This window comes from Coregonus lavaretus (assembly GCF_964263955.1).
Source record: "Coregonus lavaretus genome assembly, chromosome: 6".
NCBI classification, from domain to species: domain Eukaryota; kingdom Metazoa; phylum Chordata; class Actinopteri; order Salmoniformes; family Salmonidae; genus Coregonus; species Coregonus lavaretus.
The window spans coordinates 43,519,512-43,532,589 of record NC_139993.1 but is presented as its reverse complement, the minus strand read 5'-3'; the positions used below and the strand labels follow the sequence as shown (position 1 = coordinate 43,532,589).

General features: G+C 41.3%; 1 protein-coding gene across 1 annotated transcript in view; it reads right to left on the bottom strand.

The window, feature by feature from the left end:
• Nucleotides 1-13,078, bottom strand: part of naaladl2 (N-acetylated alpha-linked acidic dipeptidase like 2) — a gene marked incomplete at its 3' end in the record, with an annotated part of 270,856 nt that overhangs the window by 4,223 nt on the left and 253,555 nt on the right. The window contains exons 12-13 of the mRNA XM_084163867.1: nt 3,938-4,031; nt 470-668 (exon numbers count right to left, since the gene is read on the bottom strand). Coding sequence (XP_084019993.1) covers nt 470-668; nt 3,938-4,031 — 293 coding nt within the window. The remainder of the gene's footprint in view (nt 1-469; nt 669-3,937; nt 4,032-13,078) is intronic.

Genomic DNA, 13,078 nt, shown 5'->3' with positions numbered 1-13,078 from the left:
TGCATTCAAATTATAACAACAAACATTACATTACACTACACTACAGCTGTGCTGGCTCACAGGGAGGCAGACCTATTCATGGAAAACTAGCTAGCTAAAGGTAATTATAGACATTCACAGTGATGTGCTGTTGGTAATGTTCCTCGCTGGTCTTCCATTCAATAAGAAACAATGGTGCACACTCTAATCACACTCAATAGATGGGCTCCAGGTGGATTGAAAAGTGACTTCATAAAAAGTTTAAAATGTATAGTTCCCATGGTCACCATAATTGACTTAATTGACTAATCACAATTAATAGATAATATGTTTCATTAATGCCACAAGGCATTTGAGAGCTTTGTAATTAGCTAGCATATTGTGCCCAGATTTTCATAGCAGCTCACACCCTTACCTTCACAAAATGTCCTCAGGTAATAGAGTGATGGTATGCTAGCCCAGCACATACAGTACAATCTGCTACACCTACCTGTAGACCCCTGGAGGGGGCTGGGGGACCATGAAGCTCTTCTCCAGGTCCCGGAGCACGTCGTTCAGCATGCGGACATGGGAGGGGTCCCTCTCCTTGGGGTCATTGGCTGGACGCATGGTCTCAGACTGGAGGAAAGCTGAGCTCTCTCTGAGGGAGGCAGCTGCTGCCAGCAGTCTGGGGGTCCTCAGGGGATCATCTATAGTACATCAACACAGACACAGGGCAGGGATTGGTTGTTACGGTTGCAAGGTGGAGGTGGACGATGTTTGGTTGGCTAAAATCTAAGAAACCTCTCTTACACTACCGCAACTACCTTCGATATCCTTATCCCTAGCCCGATCTCACCACTCAATTACATCAAAGTAAAATTAGTTCAGAACTATTTTCTATAAATTTTACTCTGCGCTTGCCACAAAATCAAATATGGATATGGGTCTGTTAGTCAGAGTCTTACAACAGCCAGAACCAATTGGACATTAAGGCAACGTCACTGCTTAGAGTCGACATAGCAGTAGAACATTAAATTATTCAGTAGTAATTAAAGCTTCATTAAAAAGCCCCTCATGCCATGTATGTAGGGATACTCTAATTGACAGTGTCACTAATTACAACTTACTCAGAGAATGATATGCTCATTAGAAAATAAAAACAAAGCGACACATTTACATGTGTCATTATGAATCAACTACATTTCGGTTAATTATATGAACATCTTTACAGTGTCACATAATGACCGTCAGGTTAGATTGCACTGCACACCATTTATGAGTTACATTCAAACGACCATCAGGTTAGATTGCACTGCACACCATTTATGAGTTACATTCAAACCATATGAACAATATGACATGGCTGCTTCTTAGGCATTGAATTATAGACTTCCAAAAATGCACTGTCCTCAGCTGTCACCTGTACAGACACAGTTCTCTTGCTCTGTTTTTTGATTCATGTCAACAACATTTGTGGATGGCTGAAGAATTGATGTGCCAATTATTACATTCAAATTAAGTGGTTTGAGATTTTCCCTTACACAGAAACATATTTATTATAAAAACGTTGGCCTCAGTATTTCTGTAACACATAGGAAATATCACGTTAACAATGACAAACCATAATCTTGTTTCAACACTATATGCATGAATCCTAGTCAAGCACTAGAGAGAAAAACGCGGGAAATATGAATGTCACAACATGTCTAAATAGTGTTTGCTAATAAGCTAATACGTTTTCCGTTCCATTATGCCTGAGTGGAAATAACCTTGACTGTGGCCATGTGCTGCATGCTTGTGTGACTCCATTAAAGCCTGCTTTTTCTCCATTTCACTTCTCTTTGGTGTTTGTTAGATGAGAGCAAGGCTGGGGCATGGCATTGAGTGGGAGAGTCACAGGAGAATATGTGCACCGTGCGACTACTCAGGGAATAAAGGAGAGAAAAGACAGGATAAAAATATCCAAAGAAAGCTGTTCCCTTCTACAAATGTAAATGTCTTTCTCCCTACTGAGGGAATAAGGGTTATGAAATATGTGGGAGGATTGCTGTAATCTATCACACATTCTGACACGGAGGGACGTGGAGGGACGATTGTGTTGGCATAGACCCGGCTGAGATTTGATGGAGAGAACTTAACACAATGCAGGAAGCCACCTTCAAAATGTTTTGGCTTGCACACATGCACACACACACACACAAACACACAATTTTCTCATTTTCTAGAACTGATTGGCTTCACAGTGCAGCTACCTCTGAAAAAATGCAAGTTACCAAATTGTTCATTTTGAATAAAAAGTGAACAAAAGATTTTGAAGGTTTCAATTAGCCATGCCTGTTTGATCTCAGACAATCCATTACTGTCCTCATGAATAGTGCAATTTTATGTGGTGTCTCTGAAAATCCATTTACTATTCCAATCCCAAAACAGCATGGGGCTGCGCTAAAATCCAGGGATCAACCCAGAAGCCTCAAATTATTTATTTACCTCTCTCCCATCTCCCTTCTTTATTTTTAACCACAAAGATAAAAGCATTCTATATTTAATTCAACCTGTTTGCGACTGGGAGAAACCACGGCCAGGCAATCATTCCATCTCAATCACAGAGCCGCCTCGTTTGTGGACATTAGTCTTGGATAAAGAAGCGGAACCGCAGTGCTTACCACAATGAGGCATCATGCCTATATTGAGTAAGTTATACAAATGTGTTTCAGTCTTAGCAGCTGCCTGCAATGCAGAGTGAATTTTGAGATAGAAACCTCATTTGTGGTTTGAATGCTTACTGGCCATGATGAGAACCCACTGTATCAACAGATTATCTACAGTACCATGGCTCTATGAGCACTACATTGGGACAAGAAAATGTTAACTCAGTGTAAAATGGTACCTAAATACTGTATGACAAAAATATGGAAAATGAAATGTTATACCTTTTGTGTGAAATTATTACAATAACCGAAACTACCTTAAAGTAATCAAATATTTGAAACCAATGATATAGCATTTCTAATCATGCACCTGCATGTAATTCAGTAGACAGTGACTATGCAGAGCAATGGGAATATGGTTGAGCTGATATATGACTACTAGGACACCGTTTTTTGGACACTGAGCCAGGAGAGACAAGATTATGTGGTGATTATGCACCTCACCTGTCCTATGCTCGCTCTGTCTGCATGAATGTTTAACATTAAAACCAAATGACACCTCTGATGCACAAAGTCAGGATGAGGGTGGGAAGTCCCACTTATCAGTCACCTCTACAAGTCCATGAAAGGTGACAGTAAAGTAAACCAAAGAGGTCTGTAAGTCTGCATTATCATTAATTGCTTTTAAAGTATAGCCTATATCCAATTCTAACTTCCTTTAAAAATACATTGAGCCTTTGGGAGGGAGGGAGAGAGTGAAATCCCAAGCTGGATTGTTTGATGAAGTGGTGGTGAGATAAAATACCACTTCCTGGCTTTGTCAAATGATCATTCTCATCCTGTGTGACATAACAGAACTGAGGTCTGAGAGGAAAGAGGCAGTCGAGTCCAAGGCTGGCAAAAAGAAAGATGACCCGGCTAGGATTTAAATTTTACGAATGCAAAAATCAAGGTCACTTGGCATTGGACTCATGAGGCGTGATAGAGGCGATCGATATGTCCACCTAAACAGATGATCTGCCACTAAATCATTCTTATGGGAGAGAGAGAGAGAAGGAGAGAGAGAGGGAGGGAGAGGAGGAGAGGGGGACCTGCCGTGGCCTGGTGCTGGCTGGCTGGCTGGCTGGGTGGACTGCAGATATGAATTATGTCACTGCATAACACAACCAGAGCACCAATAGATGCTTCATTCACTTCACTCCGATGTGGGTAATGCACAATAGTAACATTGTTCATTGTAGTACAAATTCAATGATGGCTAAAAAAGTCCTTCATTCATGCAATATCATGAAACGCCAAAGGACAGAATAAACAAGACTGTGTCTTACCTTTGAGTTTATTCTGGACGTCCAGTGCGATATCAAGGGGATAGAATGGAAGTACTGGATCATTGACGAGTCGAAGAATGACCTCTGCTGTCATCTAAATAAACAACAGAACACAGTTTAAAGCTTGTGGTACTGGACCCAAACACAGTTAAATGTGTTACAAATGACAACTTCAGTGAATCCCATGTTGTTGTTGTATTTGTTCTTGTTGTTTTTGTTTTACTCCCTGCAAGAAACAGTGTGCTCATCAATGCACTGAACCATAACTATTAGTTCCATTATATCCTTTACCAGCTTTAGACTGCCATTGCCAATATACTCATTGATTTGGTTCCACTCTCAGATGGTAGCTTTCTAAGCCCTCTGCAATGGATGCAACAAGGCAACACATTGTTCCATATCTTGCTCCATATCTAGACACACAAGACAGTATCAGAATTCAATACTCACACGGCTGACCTCCACCCTACCTAATCAACCTTTACTGAGCAACTCAAATCCCACTGAGTATTACATTGACTGATATCAGAGATGCACTCAGTCAGTCAGCATTCTGCATGTAGTCCATGGGTCGACCCAGTCCAGCAGAATGCAGGGAATGAGAAAAGGTCACTTATCAGCAGTGTTTCTTCTGCCTGACCTCCTCTGGCCTTAGCAGAGAAAAGCAATTGGCCCGCCTCTTTGTGAGGAGTCTGTTAGACGCTGACCCCAGTTAGTGTGCTCAGTGACACAAACACCTGTGTTGGGTGCTGAGGGTTACTGTTTCCCCCGACACGTCCACAGGGTCACCCAGGTTGGGGACAGCCAGGCCACTGACCCCCTCTCTATGGGTGGTCCATAGACCCAAGCTGGACACCACAGTCCTCTGTCTTCAGTCCACATTACTGGGGATAACTAGGGGCTGGACACACTCCCAACTCTGGGCTGGACCTCTGGAACCATGACTGTGGGGCATAGAAGATTGGAAGCTGTAGCTAAACACAATGTGCTTACATTTGAGCTACTAGAGAGACTAAAACATACATCTGGAAATGAACGATTGCTGTAAAGAAAATCTCAAATGACACTTGTATTTTACTACTGTATACTACCCAGGATGGTGTTTTAACATTCTAGTTGAGTATTCCTATTTTATAGCACTTTTCTGGTGTTTATTAAAGTGTAAGTTCTGTAGGCTGCTGGGAAATCAATCATGGAGGGAAAAGATTAGACCATTGATTTGAGTGGAGTAAGTAATAAGCATACATCAAGCCTGTGTAATGTTCCAGGACAGAAAAACCGCGGATTTCTTATTTATGGCCTTATCTTTGGATCCTCGCTCTACGGATGGCATAACAAAAGCATACAACATAAAAGACGGGTAAAGAAAAGTGAAGGAACAAAATATGACAATGTGAAGTGCCTGGAAGACAGCAGACCAAACCAGCTGGTTACATTTCCATTCCTTTCCCCCAGAGTTTCATAAAAGTGAAGTGAAATACACTAGTGCCTGACTTCATTATTCTTCCACATTAATCTTTTGGGATAGGTTAGTGATTATACAGTATTTGAAAACAGAGAGAATAAAGAAATAGCCTAACATTCATTGGAATGCTGACATCAGCGATGCAGGCAGTCTGGAATAATATTTTATAGGCTTAGCATCCAATGATCCCATATTGGCCCCAAAATAATACTATCGTTACTAAATATGAATGTCAATGACAGACCAGTTGAATACTCTAAATGTCTTTCCTAAAATGTAGATATAAGTTGAAATCCCAATTAGGTCCACTTCGTTTGACCAAACTTTATTATTATATTTGCACCAGGTTAACACTGCTGCCTGGCCTTTCTACTCTCCTGCCTCCCTCTCAGTCTCCCCTCCAGCGCTGAGTGAGATTGCTTACCTTCCCCTGAGAAGCTGTCAGTTTGTCTGTACTGGGGTTTTTAAATCCTGCCTGCCTTTCTCTCCGGGACATGGCCAGGCACTGCAGGGCTTTGTGGGGGAATATATTTGTGTACATTACAGAGTAGGAGAAGGAGGTGGAGGAGGAGGAGGCCATGCAGAGGGAGGCAGCACCCAGTGGTTATTGACAGCAGAGGGCTCCCTAGGAGAAGCTTACAGAGGACCATGCTAATTCACAGCAGAGCAGACAGCACCAATAAAGCTCAGAGCTCAGCTACATACTGTTGAGGACATTTGTCTCTAGTGTTGTGGTAACCCATTTCAGGGGTCAACCCACACATCACAGTCAGACAGATGAGTACTACTGCGTGTGTCGGCTTATTTAAAATCAGTCACTGCTGACCGTAACAATGTTTGTACTGATCAGTGTCAGCTGTGAGAATAGGTTGTAATTCCTGACTCATTGGCCTAGTTACCAAAGGGCTTGATAGAGCTTAACTGGTAACTGACATCCAGTGCATTCTCTGAATAAAACATTAAAACTGAATGATGTAACACTGCATACTGGCACATAATTATAACACATGAGAATGTACAGTGGTAAAATACCAGTTTCTTTGGCTCACCACAATACACTAAGACACACCTAACTTCCCTTGTTTCTCAGTCCAGCCAATACCTCTTCATCCTCACTGGAGATCCATTCCACACATTCCTGTGCACTCCACAAACACTCAGAGACATTTACAGTAGCAATGCTTCATTCTTTTCTGGTACGAAAACTTGTTTTATTCTTAGCCACTCATCTCTTGATGGTTCTATTACACAAGAGACATTGACCCTTGAAACCACTGCAGAGGAGCATCATGGGTATTTTATTTTGTTGCTTGTTTGCTTGCGCAGGTTTTTAACTTAAAACAATTTAATCTATATGCAAGAATATAGTGTGCAGCACTCGACCGTGTTTATGAGTACAAAAAACTGATTAAAAATAATGTTTAGTGTAAGACCAGAATGTATTAAACCATATAATTGAATTCCAGCTCAAGAACGGCATTGTCATAGACAGTGACATACTCTGTATTGTAAAATAAGTCCAACTAAGAAATTAAACAATCTAAGCCACAGGTTTCTACTGCACAGTCAGAGGAGGTCAGCCTCACACAATTACTAATTTTATGACAATAATCTAAGCCTATTCACTTATTCTATATGACATTAAATTGACAACAACAGAAGTTGAAGGCATCTCCAAGACCAATGCTGTATCAATAATTACAGTATCTAAGCAACTGAACCATTAGTACCTGAGTTGGTTGGATGAACTATGCTCGCACAGTGCATATAACCTTGCTTGGGACCTGAAGACTGTTAGCTCAGTGGGCTAACACAGTCTTTAGGCACTCGATACCTGCGTTCGAGTGAGGATGCTAAATCAGTTCCATGATGAAGGGTCTCAGACTGAAGATATCTTCACACAGCTTCATCATGTTGATGGCTGAACAGATGGTAGATACTAGTAATGTACAGTTTCCATCAGTTAAGTGTAGAGCAGAGAACAGCCTGAGAGCAACGTTTCTGCAGGGAAATGCATAGACACATTTAAGCAATAGTCAAACATTTGATTGGGCAAATAACTGATATCCTCTGCAAATTCCTTTAGCCATATTTAAATTGAACAAAATGACAGGAAATCATAAAGAGGGAGTCGGTCAACGCCAGCAGACTGTCCAGACAAATTCACTAAATACTGGCATATCTGAAAGGAAATTACCTTTACTTCCACCAATAGCACCAACAGAGTGACAGATGCTTTTAAGTAAACACCTTCCAGTACCACTATAGCATTTCTCACATCATGTTCTACAGTCCCCAAGACAACCTCATCATTAGGCTGGTCATGCGCTGGGATACAAACTTGGTTGAGCCAGTGATTGTGTCCGGCTAGTGCTTTTTATCTGCCAGAGCCCTGTTAGATCACTCAATGGAACTTATTGGTTGGTCCTTAAAGTAAGGGCTACCAGAAACAGCACTTAATTAATTAACGGTTTGTGGATCATTGCAGATCCTTGTCTATGCATGCGATATTTCCAGCAAGATTGATTCTACGTCTGGCAGCCTTCTGCTCCCTTTATTAAGATAGCAGATGGCACAGAGTTTGTTAAGGGTTAAATAATAAGGAAGACAGATTGGGGGTTGTTTCTGAGAGCTAACTGTGTATGCTAAGAAGTTCTGAAAACAAGCGTAGGTGTCACGCTCTGGCTCCGGGACTGTGTATTTTGAGCCAGGGTGTGTTCATTTGGTTGTGTTTGGTATTGGTTGTGTTGTGTTTCCTTGTTTGGTCGTGTGACTCCCAATCAGTGGTAACGAGTGTCAGCTGTCGGCTCGTTATCTCTGATTGGGAGCCATATTTAAACTGTCAGTGTTCACCTTAGTGTTGTGGGTTTTTGTTCCTTGTCAGTCATTGTAACTGAGGACTTCACGATTCGTCATTGTTTGTTGTTTTTTTGTAGTGAGTACTTTATTTAAATAAGTCATGTTCGCTCAACGCGCTGCGCTTTGGTCTCCCTCATTTGACGATCGTGACAGTAGGCCTACCTGGACCTGTGCAATCGAAGTGTAGAGAGTATTTCGGATAACTCCATAGGTTTGTTAAATACGCAAGACCTAACAAAGTTAATTTATAAAAGAAAAACAACTTCGCACAACTTCAAAAAAAATTCATAATGAGCTAAATCCGTCCCTAACACCCAACATGACAGCATCATAGCTAATTAATTTCTCATATCCAACTACAACTAATATCCACTGTTATGACTCCTAAATGACATATATACTGTTCCAGGATAGCATTATGAAGGCATTGTGACAGATGGTTCAAGTAAAGGCTAACCAATTATCTATAAATGGTCTTTCATTTTCTTACCAAATTCTCCAAAACAGGACAGAATCTCAGAGCAGATATAATAGCAGTAAGAATGAATATGCATAATTCAAGCATCTGCTAAAGACTGTGAAGGGCATGCAGGCTTTAAAATGCAGAGAGAACTTGGAGTTGGGTTTAAGCCAGGACTATAATCCAAGTCTCTTTTCTTCTTCCCACTACAGAGGAAAGGTTGGTATTATAAGGATCAAATGCACTTTGTGGTTCCCAGAACCATATGGTCGCCCAGCATCTCAAAGTGTGTTGCTAGCACAGCAAGGACGTCTATGCTAAAGGTTGTCTCTAAATGCTGGGCCCAAACTAGTGCATGGACTAATACCTTTAAACCCACAGGGAAGTGGATGAAGAACGTTGGCAGCTTTTGATGAGATCCTTTCTGTGCATAAGGCTAAACAGCATTTGGGGAGCAATGACTGTACACATCAAACAGAGGAGTATGTGAGTGTTAAAGTAGTGAGGTGGATAATGGCGTGTGCATGTGTGTATCTCCTTAAGGGAAAGGGCCTGCATGCCACTGCTCCTGTCATTTACAATCATGAGACATCAAGAGAGCAGGAGGAGCCGTGATGACAGAATTCTTTAATAAACATAGCTGACAGGTCCCTGAGAGGAGTGGCATGACCCAATTTCACATATAATTTCCTAAAAACACAATAAAATGGCACCATTTTGCCCACTGCCAATCATCCGTGCCTGATTGCTTCGCTTTTTGATTCGGAGTCCAAGCCACTTTCCCAATTCACCCACCCACCCACCCCATCACACCACAGCCCCCAGAGACAATTATGATGGATGAGCCAATCAGGATAGGCCAGGGTTTGATTTGACTAACCCTCCATTGCTAAGTCAGTTGTAGATGTGCTAGCATCTTCCTCACCCAATCAAGTGTTCCATTCTCCTTTGTTATGAGAGTCGGTTGGACTAACAGAGATGGTTGTAGCCAGAAGCAATGTTTTAATTGGCTCAGATACTGTACTATTGATTACATGGTAATAACCATATATATTTGATTTTGTTTATCTTGTGATGCGATGTCTAAGGTCTAGATATCTTGAAGATTTAAATTGCATAGAGGGAAAAAAGGAAGAAAACATCACAAAGCGGCACTAACAAAGAGGGAGCTCCGCTAATAAAAGCAATGGGCTGTTTATACAGTATGTATTCATCCAATAGTGTGCATGGACACGATTGAGAAGAGTTGCGTTATGTTTATTAATTATTGACACTGATGGGTTTTTGAAGGCATTGCATGCCTGAGAGCCGAATCCAGCGCAACGGGCTCAATCTGACAGCACAGCCACTGCTTCCCCCTCAGGAGCAAAGGCAGAGGGTGAACTCATGATGAGGATTTAGGTCTGCATATATCTTTAACAATTTCAATTTAAGTGCCATTTTGCCCAATTATAAATGTGGTTTAGGCTCTCTTAATTGGCTTTTGTGGGACTTCTAAAAACACTGCAGGGTCCATCGCTGAAGTGACTAATACAGTGGATCAGAGAAACAAGAAGAATTTCAAGTATGAGAAAATAGAGACAGCATTTGCTTGAATCAAAGAACCCTAGTCCCAATTCGAAAGAATAATTAACATGAATAAAAAAGAAAGCTTTGCTTATGTATTATCACATAAACAACAAATACCATAGATTTCAGTGTAAATCAGCTTGGTCATAATCAGAGACAATCATCTTTATTCTGATGTACACTGAGTGAACAAAACATTAAGAACACCTTCCTAATATTGAGTTGCACCCCCTTTTTCCCTCAGAACAGCCTCAATTCGTCAGGGCATGGACTCTACAAGGTGTCGAATGTGTTCCACAGAGATGCTGGCCATTGTTGACCCCAATGCTTCCCACAGTTGTGTCAAATTGGCTGGATGTCCTTTGGGAGGTGGACCATTCTTGACACACACAGTTGAGTGTGAAAAGCCCAGCAGCTTTGCAGTTCTTGACACAAGCTGGTGCGCCTGGCACCTACTACCATACCCCGTTCAAAGTCACTTAAATATTTTGTCTTGCCCATTCACCCTCTGAATGGCACACATACACAATCCATGTCTCAATTGTCTCAAGGCTTAAAAATCCTTCTTGAACCTGTCTCCTCCCCTTAATCTACACTGATTTAAGTGGATTTAACAAGTGACATCAATAAGGCATCATAACTTGCACCTGGATTCACCTGGTCAGTCTATGTCATTGAAAGAGCAGGTGTTCTTAATGTTTTGTATACTCAGTGTATGTCGAAATCCTGAAGCAAAATGCCCCACAGCCACAAGACATCTCTTTCCACAGCTCTAATTCTCATTTAATGAACAAGTATTCATATAATAACAGATCCTGTGGGTAGAAATGATATCTATTTTGTTCTTGCACATTGTCTTGAGGTATGCACACCAGCATTTCAAACAAGATCAGTCCTAACAAAAACGACTTTGGGAATTGGTGAAGAAATTTGAAGCTCAAAAATGTTCCAGGATAACTCCTTTACGTGTCATCTTGTCTTGATTTTTTGGCTTTCAGTGTGAAGATATGAAGAGGCCTCAGCAGAGCAGAGAGCAGGGTGATGTTTAATCAGGAGCTGTGATGGATGAACAGCGAGGCCAGGTTGGGCTGCCCAGGGAACTGCCGCTGCACTCTGCTGAGAGAGAGATGTCTGGGCAGCACCGGATCTGCTGACAAATTACACTCCTCCATTACAATGCACGTCAAATGGGCTTGTGTCAGCTCTCATAGTTGTGTTAGCCAGGTGATAAAGGAGCGTGTCGGCGAGACTGCCATCAAAACAGAGAGTAAAACCCCAGTGTGTCAGGGAAAATTACTCCTTGACACCTCGTCATGTTATATATTAGGGTGCAATAAACTCCCCCATTTAGGCTGCGGCTTGAGAGGTAGAGTGAAAAGAATTCACCACAGTCTCCAGCTCCCTGGAATCCTTTAAACTCCTGCTTCTTTTCTTAAAGAGGTAAGCCAGGCAAGTGGTCTGATATCCTCCATGGTTTCTCCTTTGCCCACTATTTACCCTATATCTACTGTAGCCTACATGAGTGGACAGAGGCTTTGATATTAATCAAGCGCAGCCGGTTCAGACAGGAAAGCCGAGGATTGACATCAGCTGACGTCACACCAATCGTATTCTACAAACACTTCCTACCTTAAAGATGCACTATGCAGAAATCGCACCGCCATTTCCTGGTTGCAAATATTCTAAGAGTTCACCTAATTTCTATTTATGTGACAAAACAAGCAAGTATAGTGTAGATAATTATTGTACCATTAAAACTGCTGTGAAAAATATTTTCTATAACCAAAAATATATTATTTTCAGCTGCTTGAAGCTAGAGTACAAAACTGAAAGTAAAAGACGCAAAAACGAAGAAAAAAAACAGGAAGCATAGCGCACATAGAACAGATCTACAGTTTCTTAGACTTGCATTGAATGAGAATGACAGATCTATAACTCCCATTTCTATGTGAATTTTGTCGGGTTGTCAAAAAGTTACATATTGCAGCTTTAATATGGCGGTCTTTTTAAGCTGATCAGTTTTACACACACATGTTCTGCTGCCTCTCCTGCTGTTGGTTGCTCTATAGAATGCGGTTGCATTTTCTTGTACCCACCCACCCACCCACCACCTGTTTGGTTTTGTTTCCTTCCTGTAGGGGAATTGGTACAGTGTACCTTGCCCACTGCCTGTAATAATTATAATGCACGCTCTGGCAGTGAGATACCCCGAAGGAGCAGAGCCTGACGTGAAGACTAAGGTATTGAATGTATTGTAATCTTATCTAGTAAATGGTTAAACGAATACGTGGCGTTTCCTGTCTGAACTGCTATTGCTAGCACATTTCATTGCACAGCCGATATTTCTTAAATTAGTCAGAGGTCACGGAATTAATCTACATTTTTAAGGAGAGAACTGCATATTCAGCTCCATTTTGAAAGTGGGAATGTTTTAATAGACATATGTAAAAATGGATTCCACATAAACAGAGTTCCATTCAGGGTTTTATGAAACCTAGTCAGAGAGAAAAATTGGACAACTTCAGAAACGACAAAAAAATTGCAAGTTTTATCAAATCTAAATGGGACTATTTCAGACTCACGTTTGACTGTACAGCACATTCCTAAAGAAATCAGGCCCAATATTTCCCTTGACTACTTGTGGAGGAAAAAGCCAAACACGGTCAGATATCAAATTCACAAGTGAAGCTTTTGTGATTTCTCCTTCCCTGTCTAATGAACATCTTGGAGAGTTACACATGGCAGCACTGACAAAGAAACCAATAAATGACAATTAGGAGAGTAAGTC